Below are 25,531 nucleotides of genomic sequence, written 5' to 3' on the forward strand. Positions count from 1 at the left end.
AAGGGACCCAGATAAAGGTAATGACATAACAGCGTCTGGATAAAGCACTCAAAATTTCTCGTATTCTCTCAAGGAAGTACGGCGAGTGCTTTTCCGGCCTCACTGAACGGATAGCTTCGACAGAGCTAAGACTATCCGTTACAATGTAATAGTGTTCAACAGGTCGTGAGGCGACGCTGTCCAGCGCCCAGTGTATTCCTGCCAATTCAGCAATATACACTGAGCAAGGATTCTGAAGACTGTGGGAGGTGCTATAAAATTCGTTGAACACTCCAAACACTGTGGACTCATTCATAGAGGACCCATCAGTAAAGTACATATTATCACAATTGATACCCCCATACTTTTCATCGAAGATCGTCGGTAATCTGAATATCCATGGATATCTTGCTTCATGGACAGATCAAAATGCACAGAGAAATTGATGTAGTCAGGGAAACAAACACGGTTGGGAATATACGAAGAAGGATCAACCTGCATGGAGATGAATTCATGATATGAACTCATGAATCCGGAATGAAAATTTAGCTCGATCAGCTGCTCAAAATTTCCGATCACCAATGGGTTCATGACCTTACACCGGATGAAGAACCGAAGAGATAATAAATTGAAGCGATCTTTATGTACTTTACTGTACATATTTATGTAGCTATAACTCGTACTTGTCTCCAATCATCTGGAACAATATTATTCTCCAGAAACCGATTGAATAAGTTCAACAAGCGATGTTTCGCCACATCAGGGAGGTTTTTCAGCAAGTTGAACTTAATTCTATCCGATCCCGGAGCAGAATTGTTACATGAAAGGAGAGCAAGAGAGAATTCTACCATCGAAAACTCGGAATCAAGATCGCACCTACCTTGTGGTATATCTCGAACAATTTTTTGCACAGGAGCGGAATCAGGACAAACCTTCCGTGCAAAATTAAAAATCCGTCGATGAGAATATTCTTCGCTTTCATTCGTTGAAGAGCGATTTCTCATGTTTCAAGCCACTTTCCATAATTTTTTCATTGACGTTTCTCGTGACAAACCTCCCACGAAATTTCGCCAATAAGCACGTTTTTTCCCTTTGATTAAGTTTTTAAATTGATCTTCAAGGGCTAAATACGTTTGAAAATTTTCAGGGGTTCCACGTTTCCGAAAAGCTTTAAATACATTCGATTTTTCTACATAAAGCTTGGAACACTGGCTATCCCACCATAGATTGGGAGGCCTTTGACGAATAGTGGAACCTGGGATGGGTTTCGTTTGAGCGCGCTGTCATAGATTAAACGAGAAAGGAAGTTATACTTCTCCAATGGAGGCAAACCATTTCTGGAATTGATGGCTAGAGCAATCGCGTCCGCATATTTTTTCCAGTCAATGTGTCTTGTGAGGTCATATGCCATGTTTATAGATTCAGAAGAATTCGACCCAATGGTGATGGAAATTTTGATTGGCAAGTGATCACTACCGTTGGGGTTCTGGATTACATTCCACTTGCAATCTAACGAGCAAAGCGAGAGGTCAAGAGCACTTGGGTTAGCAGGAGGTTTAGGTACACGTGTTGTTTCCCCAGTGTTCAAAACGGTCATATTGAAGCTGTTACAAAGGTCATATATCAACAATGAACGATTGTCGTCGTACTGTTCCCCCCAGGCAGTTCCGTGAGAGTTGAAGTCTCCCAAGATCAATCGTGGCTCAGGAAGGAGTGAGCACATGTCAACAAGTTGCTTGCGGCTAACCGCAGCTCTCGGAGGCCAATACAAGCTGACTATACAGAGGTCTTTGCCTCTGAGGTTTGCATGACAAGCAACAGCTTCGATCCCTCCAATAGGTGAAAGGTCACTTCGAAAAAATTAGTGGCACTTATTGATCCCCAATAGCACTCCTCCGTATCTGTCATCACGGTCCAAGCGTATAATATTAAAATCGTGGAAAGATAGATCATCTCGCGAAGAAAGCCAAGTTTCGGACAGAGCAAAAACATCACAATTGAAGTTATGAATTAAAAATTTGAATGTATCCAATTTAGGGATAAGACTACGACAATTCCACTGTAAAACAGTGATATCTCCGACCTCTCTATTTGAATTAGACATCAAGAGAGATAATCATTGCAAGGAGGGGCCATGTTTGCATCAATTGTTGCAAAATTGTCTTTAATACTGGAAGCATTGAGATGACAATTGTTCTGATGGAGTCGGAAACATTAAAACACTTGAAGATTTGATCCAAAAGGTCAGACAACTTTATAAATCCCGATTGGGAAGTTGAACTGGACGGAAAAATAGGGACAGTTGGGGTTTTTGATGTCCCCTCGAGTGCTGGGTCGTTCGAAGATGAAATATTCCCACGGAAGCCAGGAGGAACCTGATTTTGCTTGTCCGCTGCACTCGATTTTTTAGGCAAGCTAACAGAGGATATAACCGTGGGGACTTGTTCTTGAACTTTGGGAGTGGTCACATTTTTGCGCCGGGGATTCCCTTTGAAAATAAACGGTGTGCCCCCGCTAGCTGTGTCCGCTTCCATTTCATCAACTGGCAACGTGGAAAAGGTATTGTGTGTTGAGATTGGTTGTTCTTGTTGTTGGGTCAGTGGCGAAGCGCCCTTTAAAATTTCCGCAAATGTGCGCTTCGAGCGTTCCTTTAAAGAGCGCTTCTGTTTCTCCCAGCGACTCTTGTAAGTTTCACAAACTGAGAGCTCGTGTGGGGATCCCCCGCAATATGGACATTTATGCTCAATCGCACTGCAGGATTTCCCCTCATGTTGCTCTTCGCAAGTGGCACAGCGCTCCTTGTTAGCACAATAATCCGAAGTGACTTGCATTTGTTGCAAGTCATGGGCTTTGGCACGAAGAGTCGCACAGGTAGTCTGAATTTGTCCACCATAACGTAGTCAGGGAGAGCGGCACCAGCAAAGGTGACTCGAAACGAGACGGACGGCGTAAATTTAGTTTGGTCCCCATCATGGGACAGTTTCCCGAGTTGGCAACAGTCCAAGATATTCACTTCCATTGAGGGGAGCTTCTTGAACTTGCCTTTTCCTTCTGCTTTTATTTGTTCGCAGACCCGTTTCAGTTATCACCCCCTCAATTTCTACGTTATGGGAGGGTATAAATGCTCGATATTCGAGAGTGAAATGTTGATCAGCAACAATCTCGTTTGCGTGTTTCCGGTCATTCACGACAACTCGCAATTTGTTCGGTCGAACCCTGCGAATTTCAGATACAGAAGTGTATCTGGCCAGATCTTTCATGATCTGAATCACGTTAAGGTTTTTTCCTTTCGGTTTTGGCCGGAGGAAAACAACCCACGGGCCAGTTCCAGGTGCATCTTCTGGATAAACTCTGACACGTGGAGCGGAGACAACAGAGGGGGAAGACGAGGACGAGGACCAGGATGAGGATGAGGACGAGGACGAGGATTGGGTTGGATCGGAAGCATCAGAAGGGGGAAGCGAAATCGATGATGGGAGAGGGGGAGTGGAAGTAACAGTGGGTTGAGATGGGAGGCTTGCAATTTTCTTAGAGGGGGGCTTGGTAGGATGAGCGGATTCGTCCCCAGAAGAACTATCTTCCTTATGAGGGACTCGTTTATGTTTTTTCCCAGATCTTGTATGAGATTCATTATCGGAGATCTCCATCTCTGGAGATCCTCCACTATTCTCCATTTTACAAAAATTTCTGTCTTATTTCTAATTTATTATTGATTTGAACAATAATCTCAAAAAAAAAAAAGGCAAAAAAAAATTATGATAATAATATTAAACAATGAACAAATGAATTGAATAATAATATTAATAATAAATATGTGTACCTTAATGTATAAGTTGTTCCAATAATGCACTCTACTGCCCTAATCAGGGAGAGACAGAGGCTACGCGCTACGGAGACAACACAATAGCGCAAGAATTGCTTACGCAGCCACGTGATGATGAATCCCGTTTGCGACAGTCACGCGATGGCGATCCCGTTATGCCGAATCAGTTCAACAGCCGCAATCCGGCTCGCTGCAAGAGCGCTGCTTCCTTTGTTCCTTCGTTCCACTTCACAAAAGGTCAGGTCGAAAGCGAACAGCAATGACCTTCACTCGTACACGATTCACTCGTACACGATTCACTCGTACCAATAGCACAATAGCAAAAGTGGCAACGCAGAATACCGACACTGAACTTTACTCGTCAAGAGTTGAGTAGCGAATCGTAATGGCAGATGAACCTCTCGAATTTACTTGGAGATCACGAATATATTTTTTGTGTGTGTTTTTGTGTGCTCGTATATTATTTGTAGAATTGTTTTAACATAAAATGCACAAAAATAACATAAAATGTTATTGATGGTTTATCGTTTCTAAGATGCTTCAAATGCTGGTCATAAAATAAATATGGTCATAAATAAAAAAAATGGTCATAAAATGGCTGATTGCAATGCCAAACTCACTGTATGCCCAAAATGTGGTGAGAATCACCAGTACATCTAATGAAATCTTATGTCCAAATTGTATGAAAATCAAAAATGAGCGAAAAATTGACATTGACATTGACACCAAGCATTTTGCATGGAGTTCTAACTGCCCTGTACGGTGTCGGACAAAATTATAAGACCACTGCTCAAGCAAAAAAATAAAATGACAGAACTTTGAGAAAAAGATTATAGGAGGTTGTGTTCAAGATACTATCGCATTGTTGACGTAGAACTACACTGTTATTTTATATAAGTGGCTTGTTATATGATATTATTTTATAATGTTGTGAAATTCTAGAAATAACTGTTTAGTAGAATGGTTTGATCGCCCTGAAATGTTTTTGACGTAGGACTACGTCTTTCATTTCTATACTGGGGTGTAAAATCAAAGTTTCGAAAACGAAAGCGTTACGCCGGAGACCGAGATTTTGAGCGTTAATAGCTCCTAAACAACTGAACGAAATGGTATGATAAACACTTCATTCGAAAGATAAAATATCTACGCGTTCTATACTTGTTACTTTTTGATCCAAAAACTTGTTTCAATAGTCTTAAAATTGCTTTCAAAACAGGCTATTGAAATCACCAATCGGTATATAAGCGAGCGCCGCTCGGAAATCCACTCAGTTCTAATTGAACAGCGATTGGAGCATGTTGTCGCTGTTGTGGTGAAGCTCTTCGTTTATCATGAAAGCGCGGATGAACGGTGTCACCAAGAGCCTGTTTGTGCACCCTAGGCCAGAAGGGAATCCATCAGGAGGAGAGTGATGCCACAAACGGTTCCCCGGGAAGCTACACACACATACACGCGCGGAATTCTTTCCGTTTGGATGCCATTCAGCATTGAGAAAGATCCGGAAAGATCTAATCATTTCTGGAAAATAATCTGCCAGTTCCTCTGGGAATTCTTCCCTTTCATTCCCTTGGAATTGAAAATTACATTCAAGCGAAAGAGTTTATTTTAATGTTTTTTATCCATAAAATATCCATATAATACATTTGGGTTTGTGATTTGTCAATAAAGTACAGTTAGTAGGTTAGCTTCTGAAGATTATTCTTCAGAACAAGGTTTTTCGTATCCTATATTGGATGCATAAAACCTTGTGCCTCCAACGTAACGCTCTCGTTTTCGAAGTCCCCCAAATATTCATTTATTCATTCATTCAGAATGGATTTAGATTCAACTTCAAACAAATGATCTCTAAATCAACGATAGTCCTACGTCACCCTTGCGGTTATACCATACATATAACTCACTTCCTATTTTGACGTAGGACTACGTCTAACCGGAAGATATAGGGGGTGAAATGGAAATCTAGGCACTGAACAAGTAGGAAAAAATGCAAGATTTGGAACGCTTATAACTCGAGCATTTCTCAATAGATCGCAAAGGTTTTTGCATCAATTGATAGGAAATATATCTACGCATCTATCATAACGAATAACATTTCATTTTACTTGATATAAATAATTGAATAATTGTGAAATATCAAGCATTGTCAAAATGCACTATGTGCCCATTTTTGATTGGTCCATTTTGTGCTCCTCAAATCGTACCGACCAAAACGGGCAACCAGAGCAGTAGCGAAATAGAATGAAGCACGATTGGAAAGGAAAAAGAAAACAATGAACGAAACATTGGTCGCAGTCTCACACATGCGTAATTCTCGAGCCAGCCAGTCAGCTTAAAAATCCCCGCTCCGCTGCCGTAACGATCATTCTTTGTGTGGACACCGACTGAACAACATCGTTGCTGGACGAGCTGGACGGCGAGGAATCGAGTGCCTTTCTCAAGGCAAGAGGGCGGAGGTGGTAGCGCTGGAGTAGAGTAATAGAGTAGAGTAGAGTTTTCAAAGGGCCTTTCTCAAGGCTAGAGACGAATGAACTGCAAAAGTTTAAAGTCTCTATAATACAAGACCTTCCTTCCTTCCTTCCGTAACGATCATTCTCATTCAAACCGTACACCACATCGGTTCGCATCACAACACATCAACAAACCAACCCAAGCAGCCATGTCTGGACATGGTAAAGGGGGAAAAGTGAAGTTAAAGGCAAAATCCCGCTCGAACCGTGTTGATCTGGAGTTCCCCGCAAGGGTAGCTAGGCCGAGCGCGTTAGTACCAGTGCACCAGTCCACCTAGCCGGCGTTATATAGTTTCGGCCGCCGAAGTGATCGAGTTAGCTGGCAAAGCTGCTCGCGACGATAAGAAAACCCGCATTCGGAACAGAACACATTCGGTTCGGTGGACAATCAAGACAACAGGCAGTTGCAGCGAGTGGCGAGTGGCAAAAACGCAATCGCAAAACGGCATCAGGTAGCAGAAGAAAAAAGTTTGTTCTTTATACAAACTGCTTTGGTGGCAAATCCAGAACAAGGCGGCATCGAGGGCGTTCGAAATGGTTTTTTTCAAAACCACGAGTACTAAGTTTTCTAAATTGGAACCATTCCATAAAACAAGGCGCCATTAAACCTTCCAACAAAGAGTTTAGGAAATACTGTTCAATGCTTTCAAAAACATTATCCAAAATAATAATAAAACACAAATTGATTTTTTCATAATTTGTTTGCCAGGATCTGATGAGTATGTGAATTTGGCAGTTGTTCTGAGCTTATTGATTTTCACCAATTCTTAAATTGCTTCTAGATTGAAAGTACAGTAATTTACACTTATCTCGACAGTTAGCTAATTGGACGGACCTGTAATGCGACATATTTAGTTGGACATTTTTGTAAACATAGAGTTCGGGGTCCAAATTCGACACAGTCGACACTGTACCACTGTCATCGCAAATGTTCAATTACAGGTTAAAATTACCTCCAATCCGATACTTAGTGGTGGTAATGCGACGTGCCATTGAATGTAATTTACTGTAAAATATGTCACAAGCTGGATGGGAAGAAATTTTCCAACTGTGAAAGCTGTAGCGAGTAGCAAATGCAATCGCTAAACAGAAAGGTTTAGCCGAACAAGATGGGGATATCGAGTGATAACAAAACAATAAACTCTTTAGATTGAAGATAATTTTGTGATCCTGAAAAGGACCCTTTTTAGCCTGCATGTGAATCCAACGAGCGAACAAATCGTAATGAATGTATTTTTTTGCCATCGCTCCCTTTTAACGCTCATTCATTCGTCTCGTTGGACTCGCCCCTCTGGCTGAGTCTGCCGATTTGTCTATATCCTGTGAGTGTGTACCGCTAGAGTATAGAACACGCGGACCCCAAAAAAATATCTTATTTCTTTCAAACCGTAAACCCGTGTGGTGGTACGGCATCGGCATCGTGAACGTAACAAAGGAGGACAAGTTAAGGGAAAGGAAAAGTCTCACTCGAACCGTGCAGGTCTCCAGTTCCCTGTTGGTCGCATTCACTGATTGCTCCGCAAGGGTAACTAGGCCGAACGGATTGGTGCCGGAGCACCAGTATACCTAACAGCGATTATAGAGTTTCGGAGTGTCGGAGTCGGAGTGTCGGAGTGCTCGAGTTGGCTTGCAAAGCTGCTCACGACAATCAGAAAACCCGCATCAAGAACAGAGCAGCTTCGGTTCGGCGCTCATCAAGGCAACAATTAGTTTCAGTGAGTGGCAAAGTGTTTCTCCGGCACGTCGCATTAAATGTAATTTACTGAACAACATGTCACAAGCTGGATGGGAAGAAATTTTCCAACTGTGAAAGCTGTGGCGAGTGGCAAACGCAATAGCTAAACAAGAAGGTTTAACCGAACAAGATGGGAATATCGAGTGATAACAAAAACACAACACCAAAGGTTTTTTTCAGAACCATCAACATATTCATAAAGAGTAAACAGTAAACTAATCCATTTTTCATGTAGATAGGTAGGTATTCACGTAGGAGAAGAAAATAAAACAATATATTTAAAATATATTTAACAAAAGCTGTCCCCATTGTATAGTCCTACGTCACTCCGGTTATGTCCCCGACATTACCCACCCGTTTTTTTTTTTATTATAGAATCAATTGACGATAATTGATTGATGATTCATTCTCGCCCTCTCAGGACAATACACTAGCTGATCGTATGTCGCAATTTGTTTCATGTCAAAACATTGAAAATTTACCTCGAACGCTATTCCTGTGGCCTTTTTCGCAATTGACATAGATTCGGTTACAATTATTATATACTTGTTGCACCAGTACCATTATTCCACATTTCATAACTACATTAGACACCGCATGGAAACAACAACAATGACAATACTTGCAAGTATCAGATACCATGCTTCATGTTATTTGGTATTGCCTCAGTGGAATCGCACCACTAGACATCGTTCGTACAACGTAAACCAAGCGCCAAACAAGCGTTCGCCATAGCATGTATACGACATTTGCTTTCATGCTGACTAAATAAACGAAATAATCTCTTTCTGTTAATCTCAACAATCTCGAAAAGAGTAGCATTGCTTCATTATGATCAAGACTAACACAAATGTTATCCTAGTTGAAGGCAGTTTTGCAACTGGCACGCGACTCTAAATAACTAGTGATGAAACGGATAGTAGTTTGGCCGGATACCGGATACCGGATATCCAGCAAGCTTCGAGAAATATTGAACACATTTTTTGACGTAGGATTACGTCTTTCGGGAACATATTGGGGTACAAATTGAAAAGCACATCGAGCACATCGTGAAAATTGTCCAATTTCAAACGCTTATTGCTCAGTCATTTCATGATGGATTGATGAGATTTTTTCGTCAATCGATTTCGGAACTCCATAACAATTGTTTACATTGAATAAAATGATATATGTCATAAACAAACTATCGAACAATTGAGAAATCTCAACCCCTATCCTAACAGAAATACCCACTTCTTATTGGTCGAAATTGTCGACACATGTGGCGGTTCCCTAACAGAGACATCTAAACTAAGCTACCTGGGGAGAAAAATGGCATTGCAAATACATGAAAGTAGGGGGAACTTTTGTTCCCACCGAAATATGTTCCCTAACAGAGACATCGAAATCAAGGTGCCCGGGAGAAATCGACAATGCAAATACATGAAAGTAGGGGGAGCTTTTGTTCCTACCGAAATGTGTTCCCTAACAGAGACATCAAAACCAAGGTGCCCGAGGGAATCGGCATTGCAAATGTGTGCAAATCGGGGGCATTTTCATATTGCGATTAATTCTAGCAAATCAAATTTAAATTTGAAACTTTAATGTTGGTTGCTTCGTGAAATGTAAAATTGAATGAATGTGTAAAATTGTATTTAGTAGCAGTTGTGTTAAAAATAACTTGAAATTAGAAGCGATTCATTTCAATTTTCATAAATAAAAACCAAGGTGTGCTCCTACTCGAGAACGGGCCGTTCGGTTTAAGCTGTCAGTTTTGTTGTGTTCATTTCCACCCAAGCAATGTTCATACGGCGAGAAAAATTGGAAAAGTGAAGAAATATTCGAAAAAGTGATTTCCCATATGCTCTACATATAGTATTAGGTGTTGTTAGTCCAATTAAAATTCGTATTGCGTTGAATAAAAGGTTGAATAAACACTCAGAAAGTAAAAATTATAAAAGAAAATTACGTTTTCATTCGTCATTTTCTATCTGATATGTACCATCCAACGACTATTTACCATTCTTCTATCATCATCACTAGGTAAACACTAGTGAAGTGCACTAACAATACCCAACAACCAAACAAAACGGGTATTTTCAGGGCCACCAAATCTTTATTAACCCTCTACAGCCCAACCCCGCCTTTAGACGGGATTCACGAATTTTTTTTTCAATTTATTCAGTCATTTTTTTCAATGTTCACCCCCACTAGAACGTCTTTAGAATATTTTCCTCTATCACACATACACGTTGGTTTTATGCTGGCAGCTTTCTGCTAGGAGTATTTTATGTTGAAAATCGGAAATTCGAAATAAAAGTGGATTGATTTTTTAAGACGAATAAACAAAATTGGGTCTTAGAGGGTCAAAGAGTTTAACGGTTTAATTCTTCAAGCAAATCCAAAATCAACAGATAGCTCAACGAAATCCTACGTCAGCTATGCGGTCGTGTCTCGGAAACAACCCTCTTGTGACTTTTTCTGTCAAAGATTTTCTATTACAATGATGAAATTTTTGTGTATATATTGAAATAATTTCAATACTAGTTGAGTTAAAGTAAGTACTATAAAAAAATTAAATAAGAAAAAAATAAAAAATATTTACATTCGAGATTAAAAAACTTAGAACTTTCTTCAGGGATGATAATCTGAGAAAACGAACAATTGTTTCGACACAAATCAAATTAAACGAAGCAAATGAAGCGAAACTGGATTAAACCTGATACGCGAAGCTCACGTCACCTTTTGAGACAGTTTCAACGAAGTGGCAAATGAATATGATGGTCATCGTCGCGAAAAGAAAAAAATCTCATTGCTAACGAAATCGATTGTTATGGGAAAACATTTCGAATGGAACGCAATCACGTTCCTTACAATTGGTAATTATTCAACTCTAAGAAGTACCCCAATTGGTAAGGTTTGTAAGTGTTTATCTTTAAGCTCCTCAGTGTTTATAAAGAACGATTGTTCTCTGAAGCTGGTCTGGTGTAAGAAGCAGAGCGTAATCAGTCGGTTAAAGAATTCATAATAAAAGTAATAGTGTTAATAAATTAATGTTATGAGCTAATATTAATTTAATCTTGAAAAAAATATGATTTATCTTGTTTTAATGAGAAATTATTTTTTTTTTTCAAATGTCCGGCCGGATACCGGTTAGTAACCGGAAATCCGTTTCAACTCTACTTATAACATTCCAGCACAACATTCAAGATGCTTGGTATTCCCAAAATATTTTTTGGCGCACAACCTTAACGCCTGCTTCGCCATGCCAACGGCGCCAACGAAGCCTTTATGAGGACGGAAAACAATGTCAACTGCTTGAATAATACTGAATATTTGCCTCAGCACAGATTCATTACTAATACCCTAGCGCAAATATTTCTCTTCCGCTATCTCCCCTCCTTGTTTACATTTATCATAACGGCTGCATAATTTGCACCACCAATGCACACGGGAGCAGATACAAATGGGGTTTCAGCGTAGCGAAGATGCACGATTTGTACGTACGGGTTATGAAGCACGCACGTACGCACACAAAATCCATATATCGATGACTTGAAGCATCCAAATATACAAACACTTATCTCCGTTTTGCGTTCTTCACAACAGAAGCCTTTCTGTTAATATTGCCTGTCTAGATTAGCTTAGATTAGTTTTTTTTTTTCTTGGTGAGCCAACGATAGCCTAGCTTGATGATTCCTCACACAATTATGTAGCTCAAAACATTAATGCAATGGCGTCAGTTTGATGCAACAATTGCAATGCCAGAGACATAATCGCGTGAGTAATTTGGTCGCGCCCTCAGCTCAATCCGAAACGAAGACATGTGATGACGCAAAACGCAGAAGAACAAGCGATGTTCATTGCTTTGAATACAGAACGTGACTGAATGTTTGCCTTCTTTTTCTTCATACTTTTTATTGAATTAAAGAGACATTAAACTTTTTCAGTTCATTCGTCTCTAGTCTTCAAAAAGACCCTTGGGAATCTTTCCTCGTATTACTCCTTCACCTTCATTGCCTTGAGAAAGGCACTCGATCCCTCGCCGTCCAGCTCGCCCAGCAACGGTGTTGTCCAGTCGGTGTCCTCACGAAGAATGAAAGTTTCCCTCAGCGAGATCCACTGTTAATAGTCTAGTATTCTTCTTCATTCATCTTCTTCCCCTTCTTTCATCTTCTTTTCCCCTTCATTCATCTTCTTTTCCTTTGTCAACGGAGACTCTCATGATTTCCCCTTCGTTGCCCGTCGATAATTTGCTCGTTATTGACGGCTCGGGTAGAAAAGCTCTCAAATCAGCAGAAAATGGAAATGGAAACGCTTATATTTTCATGAATTTTAACCATTTACACACAAGTTGATCGTAATGTATAGCATAAAAAACAAATCTTAGGGAATTTCCGATTCGTTTGGTATGTAAATCGCCAAAATCCGTTCGTGGCAAAAATAGTTATTAGCGTTAACTTTATTTCACAAAAACGTGACCTGTTTTCTGATTTTGCACTCTTAATGAAAGACGTAGTTCTACGTCAATAACTCAAATTTGAAATAGTATCTGTGCATAACTATAGTGCGTTGTACACATCCTGTAAAATTGTGAGTTTATTGGTGAACCGATAATAAAGTAAACCGTCGGAACGTGCGTCAAACAGGGCATAGCTTTTTTCTACCGATTTGCCTGGTGGTCACGCATGTATAGCATAAAAAACAAATCTTAGGGAATTTCCGATTCGTTTGGTATGTAAATCGCCAAAATCCGTTCGTGGCAAAAATAGTTATTAGCGTTAACTTTATTTCACAAAAACGTGACCTGTTTTCTGATTTTGCACTCTTAATGAAAGACGTAGTTCTACGTCAATAACTCAAATTTGAAATAGTATCTGTGCATAACTATAGTGCGTTGTACACATCCTGTAAAATTGTGAGTTTATTGGTGAACCGATAATAAAGTAAACCGTCGGAACGTGCGTCAAACAGGGCATAGCTTTTTTCTACCGATTTGCCTGGTGGTCACGCGTATTCTTGAGTATGCTACTCAGAATATATTCAAGGCGTGTTATTTGACATAGAAATATCAACTAACTACAAATAAAAACGCAAGTAATACTACGTTGAGACGACGATATTCCTCTAGGAACGCTAATGCCGCAGAAGAAAAAGAAGGAGGTTCACGCCAATACGGTACGGTTTTAATTAAAAAAAATTAAAAGAGTCAAAATAATAAAGGTCATTACATCTTCGAAAAATTTATTTCGATGTGGCTTTTATGAAATTTAGAACTTTTCTTCGAATACCCCATATAGTGAGAAAACAGCTTTGAAGTTTGAAGTGCTGTGAGAGAAAGTTCGGAATAAAACAATTCCCATTTGTTCCACAATGACATTGTTGTTAATCCAATTGGGTTTCGCTTTTGCGGAATTATGCTTGCTTCGTGTTCCGTTGGTGTGAAGCGAAAATGCTTCTCAGGTGGGAAATAAAAATCGTGAATGAAAATTTACTTTTCTGTATCAAACATGTAACAGAGAAACATGTTACTTGCAAGTGAATCAGAAATCTTTTAATCTATTTTTTTTAATTATGTCTGAAAATAAATTTATATTATAGTGGCGAGTTTCGGTTATAGGAAATTTATAGTAAATAGAAAATGTAAAGATTAATTAATGGAGAATTCTGCGATTGAACCTACAAACGTTAGCTCGGTAAGAAAACGTGAATGTTCGAAGGAATTCACATAAAAAAAATATAGGAGGTTGTGTTCAAGACACGACCGCATTGTTGACGTAGAACTACGCTGTAGTTTAATTCAAGTCACTTGTTTATTATATATATATATATATATATATATATATATATATATATATATATATATATATATATATATATATATATATATATATATATATATATATATATATATATATATATATAATATTATATTATTTTATAATGCTACGAATATTTTGAAATAGCCATTCTACCAGTTTGGTCGCTCTGAAATGTTTTTTTTTCATTGTTGAATCAATTGACGATAATTGTTTGATGATTCATTCTTGTGCTCGCAGAACTATACATGCTTGAGATAAGCGCAGCTGTCATCCTTTGTGGAGAAAGTTTTGCTACTGGCAAGCGAAACCAAATCACATACAAACTTCCAGAATGGCGTTTACTTTCTTGGTGACTAAATAAGCGAAATAAACTCTATCTGCACGCGAACCCAAATAAATTAATGACTTATTATGACTTTTTATATTATAACAACACACACATTGAATAACTTGGTATTCCCCAAATATTTTTTTGGTGCACAACCTTAACACCTGCTTCACCATAGCGTCAGTTCAATGCATTGATGTAATTTCAAAGGCACCAACGAAGCTACAACAAATAATGTTAATTGCTTGGAAAAGGCTGAATAGCGTAAATAATTACCTCCCGCTATATCCCCTCCTTGTTTATATTTATCATTACAAATGGGTTTTCAGCGTAGCGAAAATGCACTATTTTTACGTACGGGTTATGAAGCACGCACGTACGCTCACAAATATTCATATATCGATGGCTTGAAGCAACTGTACACTTATCTCTGTTTTGCGCTCTTCTCAACAGAAGCTCTTCCTGTTAATATAGCCAGTCTAGATTAGCTTAGCTGTCATCATTTGTGGAGAGAGTTTTCCTACCGTTATGCGAAACCAAATCACTCACAAAATTCCAGATCATTTATTTTCTTGGTGAGCTGACGATAGCCTAGCTTGTTGATTGAAACAACTAGCTTGTTGAAAGAGACATCAACGAGTGAGTAATTTGGTCGCGTCCACATCTAAGTCGAAGCACAAACGAAAACATTTGATGGCGCAAAACAAGGAATAACAAGCGATGTTCATTGTTTCGTATCTAGAACGATACTGGAATACCTTTCCTTCTATTCCTTGTTGATTTAAGAGACTTTAAACTTCTTCAGTTCATTCGTCTCTAGTCTTCAAAAAGGCCATTGGAAAACTCTACTCTTTCCTCATATTACTCCTCCACCCCTATTGCCTTGAGAAAACCATTCAATCCCTCGCCGTCCAGCTCGCCCAGCAACGGTGTTGTCCAGTCGATGTCCTCACAAAGAATGAAGTTTGCCTCAGCGAGATCCACTATTTATACTCTAGGCAAATATTCCCCTCCGTTATTCTTCTTTTGTTCACGGAGACTTTACAACTTACGATTTTTCCTCCGTTGCTCGTCGATAAGTTGCTCGTTATAAACAGCTCTGTTCGGGAAAGCACACAAATGGACAGAACAAATGTATGAGGAAATGGGGATGCTTCCAATTTTCATCAATTAAAACCATAAACAGACTATGGGATTGTAATGTATAGCATGTCAAACAAATTTTAGGGAATTTCCGATTTTTTTGGTATGTAAATCACCAGAATCCGTTCACGGCAAAAATAGTTATTAACGTTAACTTTATTTCATAAAAACGTGACCTGTTTTCTGATTTGGCACCCTTAATGAAAGACGTAGTTCTACGTCAAAATAATTTTGGGCGATACGAAGTTCGCCGAGTCAGCTAGTCAGCTATAAAAATGGCATCCAATCGAAAGAAGAAACGCATCAGAACATCGCTCGCGTGTAGCAAGCTTCGTACTACTCGCTTGTGAATACGAAATCGTTAAACATGGCCTAATGAACTGTCACCAACATAATAAAAGTGTTTAGGGAATGTTTGTCTACAGCTAGGAAGCCTCAATGATGGGGAAAATCGAAAGCCGAGCGCCACAGAAACCGCAACCTTTCCTTCCAAGCGAGCTTGATTGACAGGCTCCCTGTACATGTGGCTTTATTATTATTATTGCAAACGGGCACATTTACCAGAAAATTTACTTAACTTAAACTTAATGAAAATATGCACCGTGTCCGTTCTTATTCGAGTGTTTTTGTATGATTGAATCACTCGAACGTATTGTTGAATTTATGCTTTGTCAATGGTAGATAATGGTAAGGGCGAAACAAATATATAATCGTTTGCGACCGCAGTTTTTCTAGAAGAGGAAGAATATCCGTTGTTAGCAAATGCATGAAATAATTTAAGACACTTGGTCAGCTAGTGTATTGTTCGCGCGAGAGCAAGAATGAATCATGAATAAACCATCTTTAGCTGCTTTTACAAAACCACATAAACTATCGGATCGTTTCAGAGCCTTGCTTGATTTCTACTAAAGAGTTATTTCTAAACATACTGATTTTTACCTCCGACCGAGAAGGTCGTCTTTTTCAGCTCGGCGTTTTGGCGTTTTGGACAGCAGACTGGGACGTCTCCCGTTGGCGATTTGAGAAGGAGAATTACTTAAATTTTCACAGCGTGGCAGCAGAAGGCGAATAGGAGAAGGCATCAGCTCGTTTCGACCGTGGAGAGCGGGCGCTTACCGGCTAGCCGGAAAAAGCGCGCGCTTTTGTGGCGTCACTGACGCTACCCCCATAGTGCCTCTTTTAATGTTTTAAACCAAATAATATATAGCGTGAATATATGCAGACGAATTTCAACGGTGAAGTGATTGAACTGAAAGTGTATACGACTGAAAATTTTAGTACGTTCTTTCCAAATTTTTCGCGTTACAGTGAATCAGATTTGGGCTATTTCGTTTTTCTCCATTTAGTGTGTTAAGCGTTTTCTCGCACATATATCCGAATAGTGTTTTGTTAGGTTTGTGTAAATCGAAACCATTCTGCCGGCTATACCCAGGGTGTAGCTAGGCTATATCATGGCGTCCAGTAGCTCCGGGCCTCCGGGAGGCCGGGCTACAAATTTTTACCAAGGAAAGCCGACTCAACGTACCGCTCCAGAGTGAGCTGACCCTCTGAACGGTAATCTACAAATTTTACTCTTGCGTGCTACAGGAAATAATGTGCTACCATCAAACCCATTTGTTGTGAGTAAAACCATCGCCAATTTCGTGAAGAATTTTGATAAAAAAAAAACGCCCGACCATCAAAGGACGATAAGAAGAGAACGCAGTACATCTTAACGGCCAGAGACGAGGACACCATCGGTAAGCTCCTCTTAATAAATGAACTCATCGATAAAACACCTGTTGAGGTAATATATCACCCAACATTAAATCAACGCAAATGCGTTGTCACATGCCATGAAGTGATTGATATACCTGAATCAGTAATTCTCACTGAACTTGCCGACCAACAAGTGATCGATGTTAAGCGGATCACTAGGAAGGAAAACAATATAGTTATCCCCACAGCTACCCTAATTCTGACCATTCGTGGGACAGTGATCCCAGAAGTAATTTTATTTGGATTCCTTCGCATCGGGACTCGGAATTTTTACCCGAACCCAATGCAATGTTTCAAGTGCTTCCGCTTTGGACATACGTCGAAACGATGCCAACGCGAGAATCCACTCTGTCGAAATTGCGGCAAAGAACATGGCACAGAAAACAAAATATGTAACGATGTCGCTTACTGCATTAATTGCCAAGGGGACCACTCCTCTTCAAGCAGGAAGTGCCCAATATGGCTAAAAGAAAATGAAATAACCAAGATTAGAATAGATCAAGGCATTTCATATAAACAAGCCAAGGATCTGTACAACATTAAAAATAATGGACCTTCATATTCAAGTATTCTACAAGACAGGCTAAATAATATTCAAAAACCGACTGCTAGCTGCAACAAGTGCAAATGTAGTTGCGTTTCAGCTGAAAACAGTCCGGCAACAAGTCGCGAAAGCACTCCATCCACAGTTGACACTACTATGTCCGAATCTGATACCTCGACCACCGAATCAGAATATGATTCCGATGTTTCAATGACAATATCTGAGGCCCCAAGGAAAACCAAGAGGAAGATATCTTCCAAAAACACATCTTCAGAAGAGCTAAAAACCTCAGAAGATGAACTTCGACAAAATAAAGAGAAACAAAGGAAGAAGACACGAAACAATCCGGAATCAACGGAAACCACACCACAAAAAAACAACACACAAAACCACAACACACAAAACAACAACACACAAAACAACAACACACAAAACAACAACACACAAAACAACAACACACAAAACAACAACACACAAAACAACAACACACAGAACAACAACACACAAAATAACAAATAAAACAAAAATGACAAGAGATCCGGAAAGAACAGCACCCCTTCCAAGGGTAAATAAGATCCACCAAACCCGCCAATACATTCACTCCAACGAACAAACTAGCTATTCAGTGGAACGTTCGAAGCCTACAAAGAAATTTTCCGGAATTACAAACATTAATCAATAAATATAATCCCACAATCATAGCTCTCCAAGAGACTATGACGCAGAGAAATTTTCACAAAGATTCTATCAAAGGTTACATAACTTATTTCAAAGAAGGACCCAACCCCTCATTCAACGGGGTTACAACTTCAATAAAAATCGGCACCACCCATAATTTTCTCCCCGTTAACACCGTTCTACAAGCAGTGGCAATACGCATAGACCTTCCAATTCCAATCACAGTAGCCAGCATATACATTTCTCCTACGTCCGATGTGGCTCCTCTACGGGGTCAACTGGACCATCTTCTCAACCAACTTCCCTCCCCAGTTTTTCTTATGGGTGATTTCAATGCTCACTCGTATGCCTGGGGATGCTCATACCTCAATCGAAGAGGCTCCATTTTAGAGGATTTTCTCTCCGATAATACTCTCACTCTTCTGAACAACGGCCAACACACCAGAATCAATTCTGCTTCTGGCTCTTCTTCGGCCATAGATCTCACCATCGTATCCCCTCAACTTTGTTCAAAGCTTTCATGGAACACCCACGATGATTGCTGCAACAGCGATCATCTCCCAATATGTATTTCCCTTGGCCAACCTTCTCCAGAAGTTTCAACAAGGCCTAGATGGAAATTTGAATATGCAAACTGGGCTAGCTATCAATGTGACATTGAAAGCTGCCTCTCAGCCAAACAAGATTGGACACCCGTGAACTTTTCCCAAGCCGTCCTTGAGGTTGCAATACGGCACATTCCTAGAACCAGCGGAAATCCTGGTAGAAAATGCGTCCCATGGTGGACACCTGAAGTAAATACAGACATCAAAGACAGAAGAAAAGCCTTACGGAAGCTAAGAAAGGCCCATCCGGATAACCCATCTAAGCACACTCTGCTAGAGGAATTCCAAAGGGCTCGCAACAATGCTAGAGCTATTATTAAAACAGCCAAGCATAACAGCTGGATTAAATTCGTCAACGATATTAATCCCAACACGTCGTCAAAGGAATTATGGAGCAAAATAGGCAGGCTTCATGGGAAAAAAAGGAACAACGAATACAACCTTCTCATTAACGGTCAGTATACAAATGATCGCAAAACGATAGCAGAGGCCTTCGGAGATTTATTTGCCTCCACCTCAGCTAACCAAAGCTTCGATACTACCTTCCAAACTCGCAAGGCAGAATGCGAAAAAATCCCCATTGATTTTGACACCGATGCAGATTTTGACTTCAATAGAAATCTTTCATTCAAAGAACTAGAATGGGCCTTAAGCAAAGCAACACGCGGCTCCACTGGACCAGATGACATCAGCTACCCAATGCTGAAAAACCTACCCTATCTTGGAAAAAAAGTTCTTTTAAAACTTTACAACAATGTATGGAACAGTGGAATTTTCCCAAATTGCTGGAAAGAAGGCCTAATGGTCTCTCTGCCTAAACCAGACAAGAATAATCACCTGCTGGACAACTTCCGTCCCATCACTCTTCTGAGTTGCGTCGGTAAAATCATGGAAAAAATTATCAACCGGCGCTTAACGACCTTTTTAGTGCCTAACAAGCTGCTCGACCCTAGACAATTTGCCTTCCGCGCGGACAGGGGTACCAAATGTACCGCACTACGACTGTATTCTGACGACTGTCACCATTATTGGCCCGTAACAGTCGTTAGATCAATCTATTAACGACAATCACACAGTGAAAATGTCGTGCGACATTTATATTTACTGTCGTGTGCTGTACACGGCTGCATTTCCATATGTGAGTATTTTGTTCATTCGTCTGCGACAGGCCTGGTTGCTAACTAGTCATGTTGTTTGTAGATTCGGAATGCAATCGTAAATGCATTGCTACTGTCGTGAATGATTTTTTCCCTCGTGCTGATGATGTCGGGTGTCTTTGTATATATTATGCAACGTCGTTCGCTTACAAAAGTGTGTTCTTTATTCACCAGTATTTTATTCATTTTCTCATTCGCAAACTATAGGTTGTAGGCTTTGAAACGGAAGATAATTTTCAGTTTCTGGTGAATTCTGCAGCATATTCCGAAATGAAAAAAAAATATTTGTTGGTCGATGACGCGGCTATCATATGTGGAGAGCAAGTGAGCAACAGGGGAGAATCTGTTGAAAGAAATGCGAGAGGAAGTGTTGTGGGTGGAATTAGCGTAGATCGAACGTTTAAAGTTGGCTTCATTTGTGTTTATTGAGGCGATTTGAAATTGATTTGATCGAAATAAGGCCAAAAATGCATTGTTATATATTAATCTGTCACCACAATTATTAGTTTCCTACTTGGAGGATAAATCTAAACGTTCCCAACACTGAGTATTTCCCGATATCATCAATATATTAACAAAGAAACTCTCGCCTAGAATCATTAGGGATCCGTGCTTTTTTCTCCTATGAATTGCTGCTCATTTGTGTACCTATCTTGATTCGGCTATCCCAGCAGTACATCATTCTCGATACAGCCGATCTAAAATTGAACCGGCTGTCTCTGTATATACGTAACTTGTGCTCACAACCACATCCCAGAGCGTTCTGGTGAAAAAGCACAAACGCATAAAATAAAGGCTTGTTTTACGATCGCGATTTCTTGGTCATGACATTTTTCTTGCGACAGTCAAATTTGACAGTAACTCGGGTAAACCGATGATATTCATCGCATCATGAGCGACTGTTACAGCGACAGAATTAATGGAGTAGCAGACACGAAAAAATGGAAAATGAACAGTACGTTTGGCTCACTACGATCGGGCCCGACAAATCAGACAAATTCGACGAAGCACCGACTGCTATAGTACAGGTTTATTTTATTCATTCGTGCTCTGTCGCTTGTATGCGAATGTAGCGCGCACACAGTGAGTCTCGATTTTATTTCATACCGACTGTAATGAAAATGCAGTACTTTTGGGACGCCTGCGCGCGGGTAAAAGTACAGAAGACTGCCTCGTAGCTCTCGAAAAAGTCCTAGACGACGCCGCTGAAAGTAATCTGCACGCAGATGTTGTATCACTCGATCTTAGCAAGGCCTTCGATCGAGCATGGAGGTACCCAGTTCTGATCTTTTCAACTGGGGGGTTCGTGGTAGATTAGGCTTCTTCATCAAAGGGTTTCTGGAAAACAGAACCTTTAAAACAATCATCAACAATCACAAGTCTTCATTGAAAATCCTTGAAAACGGGTTTCCCCAAGGTTCAGTCCTTTCTCCAACACTCTTCAATGTTGCCATGCAACCTATTTTTGAATTAATTCCCGACAGTATAAACATTGTTGTTTATGCCGATGATATCACTCTTGTTTCTGTCAGTGCCTTTGGGTTAGCACAGAAAAAGAGACTTCAAAGTACAATTGATTCCATACAAAACTGGGCCCAACACATAGGATTCCAATTTTCGCCAGAAAAATCCCGTTTCATTCACATTGGCAAAACACTCAAAAAGAAATCCGTCCTAAAGCTTAATCAATCCGAAATCCCTCAGAAGAGAACACTCAGAATACTGGGTGTTACCTTCGATACCAGGCTTAACATTTTACATCATGCTCAATTGGTCAAAAAAGCCGCCAGCAGGAAAATGAATATCCTCAAGTCCATTACAGGAAGTTTATCCTCTGGACACAGAGAAACACTGCTTAAAATCATCAATATCTGATTGGTCCCCCAAATCCTTTACGGAGTAGGCATCTTCAGCCGTGGTGGGGACAGAGTACTCAACGCCATTAAACCCATCTACACCAAAGCAATAAAGCTAGCAACAGGAGCCTTCGTCACGAGTCCCACTTCTGCCGTCATGGCGGAAAGTGGCCATCTACCTTTCAAATACCTTGTGACAAGAATTATCACAGGTAAAGCCATCCGACAACTTTCACTTCCTGACAATGACCCTCATGTACCATTAGTAATTCGAGCTAAAAACTGGTTCAAAGACCTCACAAATCAGGACCTTCCCGATATATGCGCACTTTCAACTGCCACGGGAAGAAAATGGAACGTCAAACCGCCGAACGTAAATCTTGATCTTCTCAAGTCTGTCCGTGCGGGAGACCTTCCACCAAAAGTGAAAGCCTGCTTCAATCACCTCACGGCAACCCACTTCAAATTCGAACATCAGGTCTACACAGACGGTTCTGTTAACTCCGATGGAGTTGGGTGTGGGATTTTCGAGAACAGATACACCGGTAGCTTCTCTCTTCCACCGCAATGCGGAAGCTTTTGCTCTATTAATAGCTACACAAGAGTGTACCCATGATCACCTTCCTACGGTAATTTTCTCCGATTCAGCTAGCTGTCTTCAAGACCTGCTCAGTGGAAACAGTAGACACCCATGGATAATACAGACAGAAGAGGTTGCTTCAGAAAAAAACGTCTCCTACTGTTGGGTTCCTGGTCATTCCGGAATCCTCGGAAACACAGCCGCAGACAAACTGGCCGGTAAGAGTAGCAAAATAGAACCACCAATTATACCCTGTCCTCGAACTGATATAGCTCGCTGGGTCAAACAGCAAATTCGCGAAAGCTGGAACATAGGCTGGTTAAATAGCCCTCCCACCCATCTCCATCAAATCAAAAATACCACGCTTCCTTGGTTTGATCAAAACAACAGCAAAGAAAGACGGGTGCTAACCCGTCTTCGAATTGGACACACTTTTTTCACACACTCACACCTAATGGAGAAAACCGAAAGACCACTTTGCGCATGTAACTCAGCCCAAGTTTCAGTTAGGCATCTTCTACTAGAATGCCAACACACCAAAGATGCTCGTGCCCGACACAATATAGGTCAGAGTCTCCGAGATATTCTCAGTAGAGATGAGACACAGGAAACCAATCTAATTGCGTTTCTGAAAGAAACCGGCTTCTTTGGTGAAATCTAAAATACATTCTTATTTCAGTTAGTCACTTCACCGCCGCGTATGCATATACATGTAGATATAAATAAATAAAATGTATATATATATGTATACATGTACATGCGCATGCATGCACAGGTATATGTACAAAATTACAATCTAACAAATAAATTGGCGTATGTATGTGTATGCATCTATAAACATAAAACATACAAAAATATTAAAACAAATAAAAATATATAAACATAAACATCTTCCATATATAACTCACAAATTAACTTTTTCCAGCATATGCAGCAGTACTATATAATCAAACAGCATACCTTTTAAACATATTATTATTTTTTTTACTCAATTCTAACCATTTCGTGTCTGATTGTCCTTATATCCTTATATTCTCCTTTTCCTTTTCCTTCGCGAGAAATCAAATCCCTTCTTATTAACAATAGAATAAGGTGAAATGTAAAAACATATTAGATATAAGATAGGCTTAAGAATTGAGTGTAATGAATGTGAGTGTGAATGTGAGAGTGAACATTGTCAACATATCCTTTTATCCCTTCCTTTTCCTGAAGAAAATTTGTCAACCCTTCTAAACTCGAGTAGACCGCGAGTAATCGGTTTTCTACACCATTAACATTAGAATTAAGGAAAAATGTTTATATATACTTGTAACAATACAGTCAGGAGTTTGGCTCATTTAAACTTATGTAACTGAGCCAGTAAAAATAAACGATTTAATAAAAAAAAATTCTAACCACACTAATTCATTCTTATCCAGCATTTTACTAACACCATTAAATTTAACTACATTTATAAATCATCCAACATCACATCATTCCTTCCCACTCTATCCCACCCCTTTTCCTTACCTTTCCTTTCCTTATCTTCACCACCTACCCCTCCCCCTACATTCCCTTTTGATCTAGAGCTAGGTTCTACGATGCTTTGTCGCTGCTTTGGTACTCATTAATAACAATACAATTACGTTACAGCTTATATTAAACATCTTACATGGCATAGGATTCTTTCCTACCTTCGCCCGGTTTTACAACTGAACAGACAGGTTCGCTGAATTTGTTTTTTTTTTCTTCTTTTTCACCAGCCTCCTCAAGACTGGTGCTCAACGGCTCTTCTCAGAGCTAGAGGCGAATGAACTGAAAAGTTTAAACCCTCTTAAAGCCAAAAAGAAGAAGAAGAAGAAGTTATTTCTAAAATTTTGATGCATTCTGCAACAATACCCGAAGTGATAGATAGGCAAATTGATAGAATATTTTCAAAATCTTACGTTAATAATGCGGTCGAGTCCTGAAAACAACTTCCTACAATTTGTTGATGTTATTTTAGAAAGAATGTCCTCCATTCTATTGATATTCTACTGATTCTAATACACGTTACAAAATGTTCCTTAACCTGAATACCCAACTGAGCCCATTATTTACATTTCTAACTGACACGGCTCATCGCTCAGCCGTCAACTGAAAAATGTATTCCCATCTATATTTTTGAGCGTGATATATTGATGAAAACAAATGGAACTATAAATTGTTGCGATGACAAATAACATTCGCTAGGCCTGAAACGGGGAGTTCAATGGTTTGCCTACCATATAAGAATTACTTTGCACACAGCATCGGAACTCGGAGCTAATACACAATACTGCACCATAAATTATGCACTGCATACCGGGAGGCGTGTGCACAGGACTATTCGAAACTAAAGCTGAATCGATAGAATAACTCAATTGCTCCTACCTTCATTTTAACCGCTACGGGAATAGTTTCCGCTACGCATTCCACCAAATCAAAGTCATCATTCGGTCCGTTGCTGTTCGTATTGGACTGCGGATCACTCGATTCCGAATGCTTGATGCACACATTGTCCGTTGATGATAGTAATCTTATTTTGTAAGCCACTAATGCCCCGATGGATAGGCAGCATCCGAAGAATACAATTACCACGACGATCACTAGCAGACGATTATCGGACTGGGAATCGACATTGGCTGTATGGACAGAGACCGGATATACGAGTCGTAATGGCGTTGATTATTTAATGATGGATTGAGAGCAATAATTCCCCAATTAAACTTACCGTTCTTGCTTTGAGTGAGAATATTTTCAGCCTTCACGGTTGCCTCGAGCTCATCTGAGAATTTATGGCTCATCTGGTCACTGGAAGAGTCGTCCACCTGATTGGGGGCGGGAGTGTATTCATCATCATACAGTTCGTTGAGCTCAAATTGTTGGTCTAATTCATCATCCTCTAGCGGGGTAATGTAACGATCTCTGAACACATTTCTCGAAACTGTTGAGAGTCGGTAAAAGGCACATGCAATATAAAAAGCGTCAAGAAAAGAGCACAATTCCATCAGAAGCATAATAGACCATTGTGGTCGGA

General features: G+C 39.9%; 1 protein-coding gene across 1 annotated transcript in view; it reads right to left on the bottom strand.

The window, feature by feature from the left end:
- The window catches only part of LOC129777616 (uncharacterized), an 83,473-nt gene that overhangs the window by 23,734 nt on the left and 34,208 nt on the right, over positions 1-25,531 (bottom strand). The window contains exons 7-8 of the mRNA XM_055783990.1: positions 25,226-25,438; positions 24,886-25,136 (exon numbers count right to left, since the gene is read on the bottom strand). Of these exons, the coding sequence (XP_055639965.1) occupies positions 24,886-25,136; positions 25,226-25,438 (464 nt within the window). The remainder of the gene's footprint in view (positions 1-24,885; positions 25,137-25,225; positions 25,439-25,531) is intronic.

Source organism: Toxorhynchites rutilus, chromosome 3, assembly GCF_029784135.1.
Source record: "Toxorhynchites rutilus septentrionalis strain SRP chromosome 3, ASM2978413v1, whole genome shotgun sequence".
NCBI lineage: Eukaryota > Metazoa > Arthropoda > Insecta > Diptera > Culicidae > Toxorhynchites > Toxorhynchites rutilus.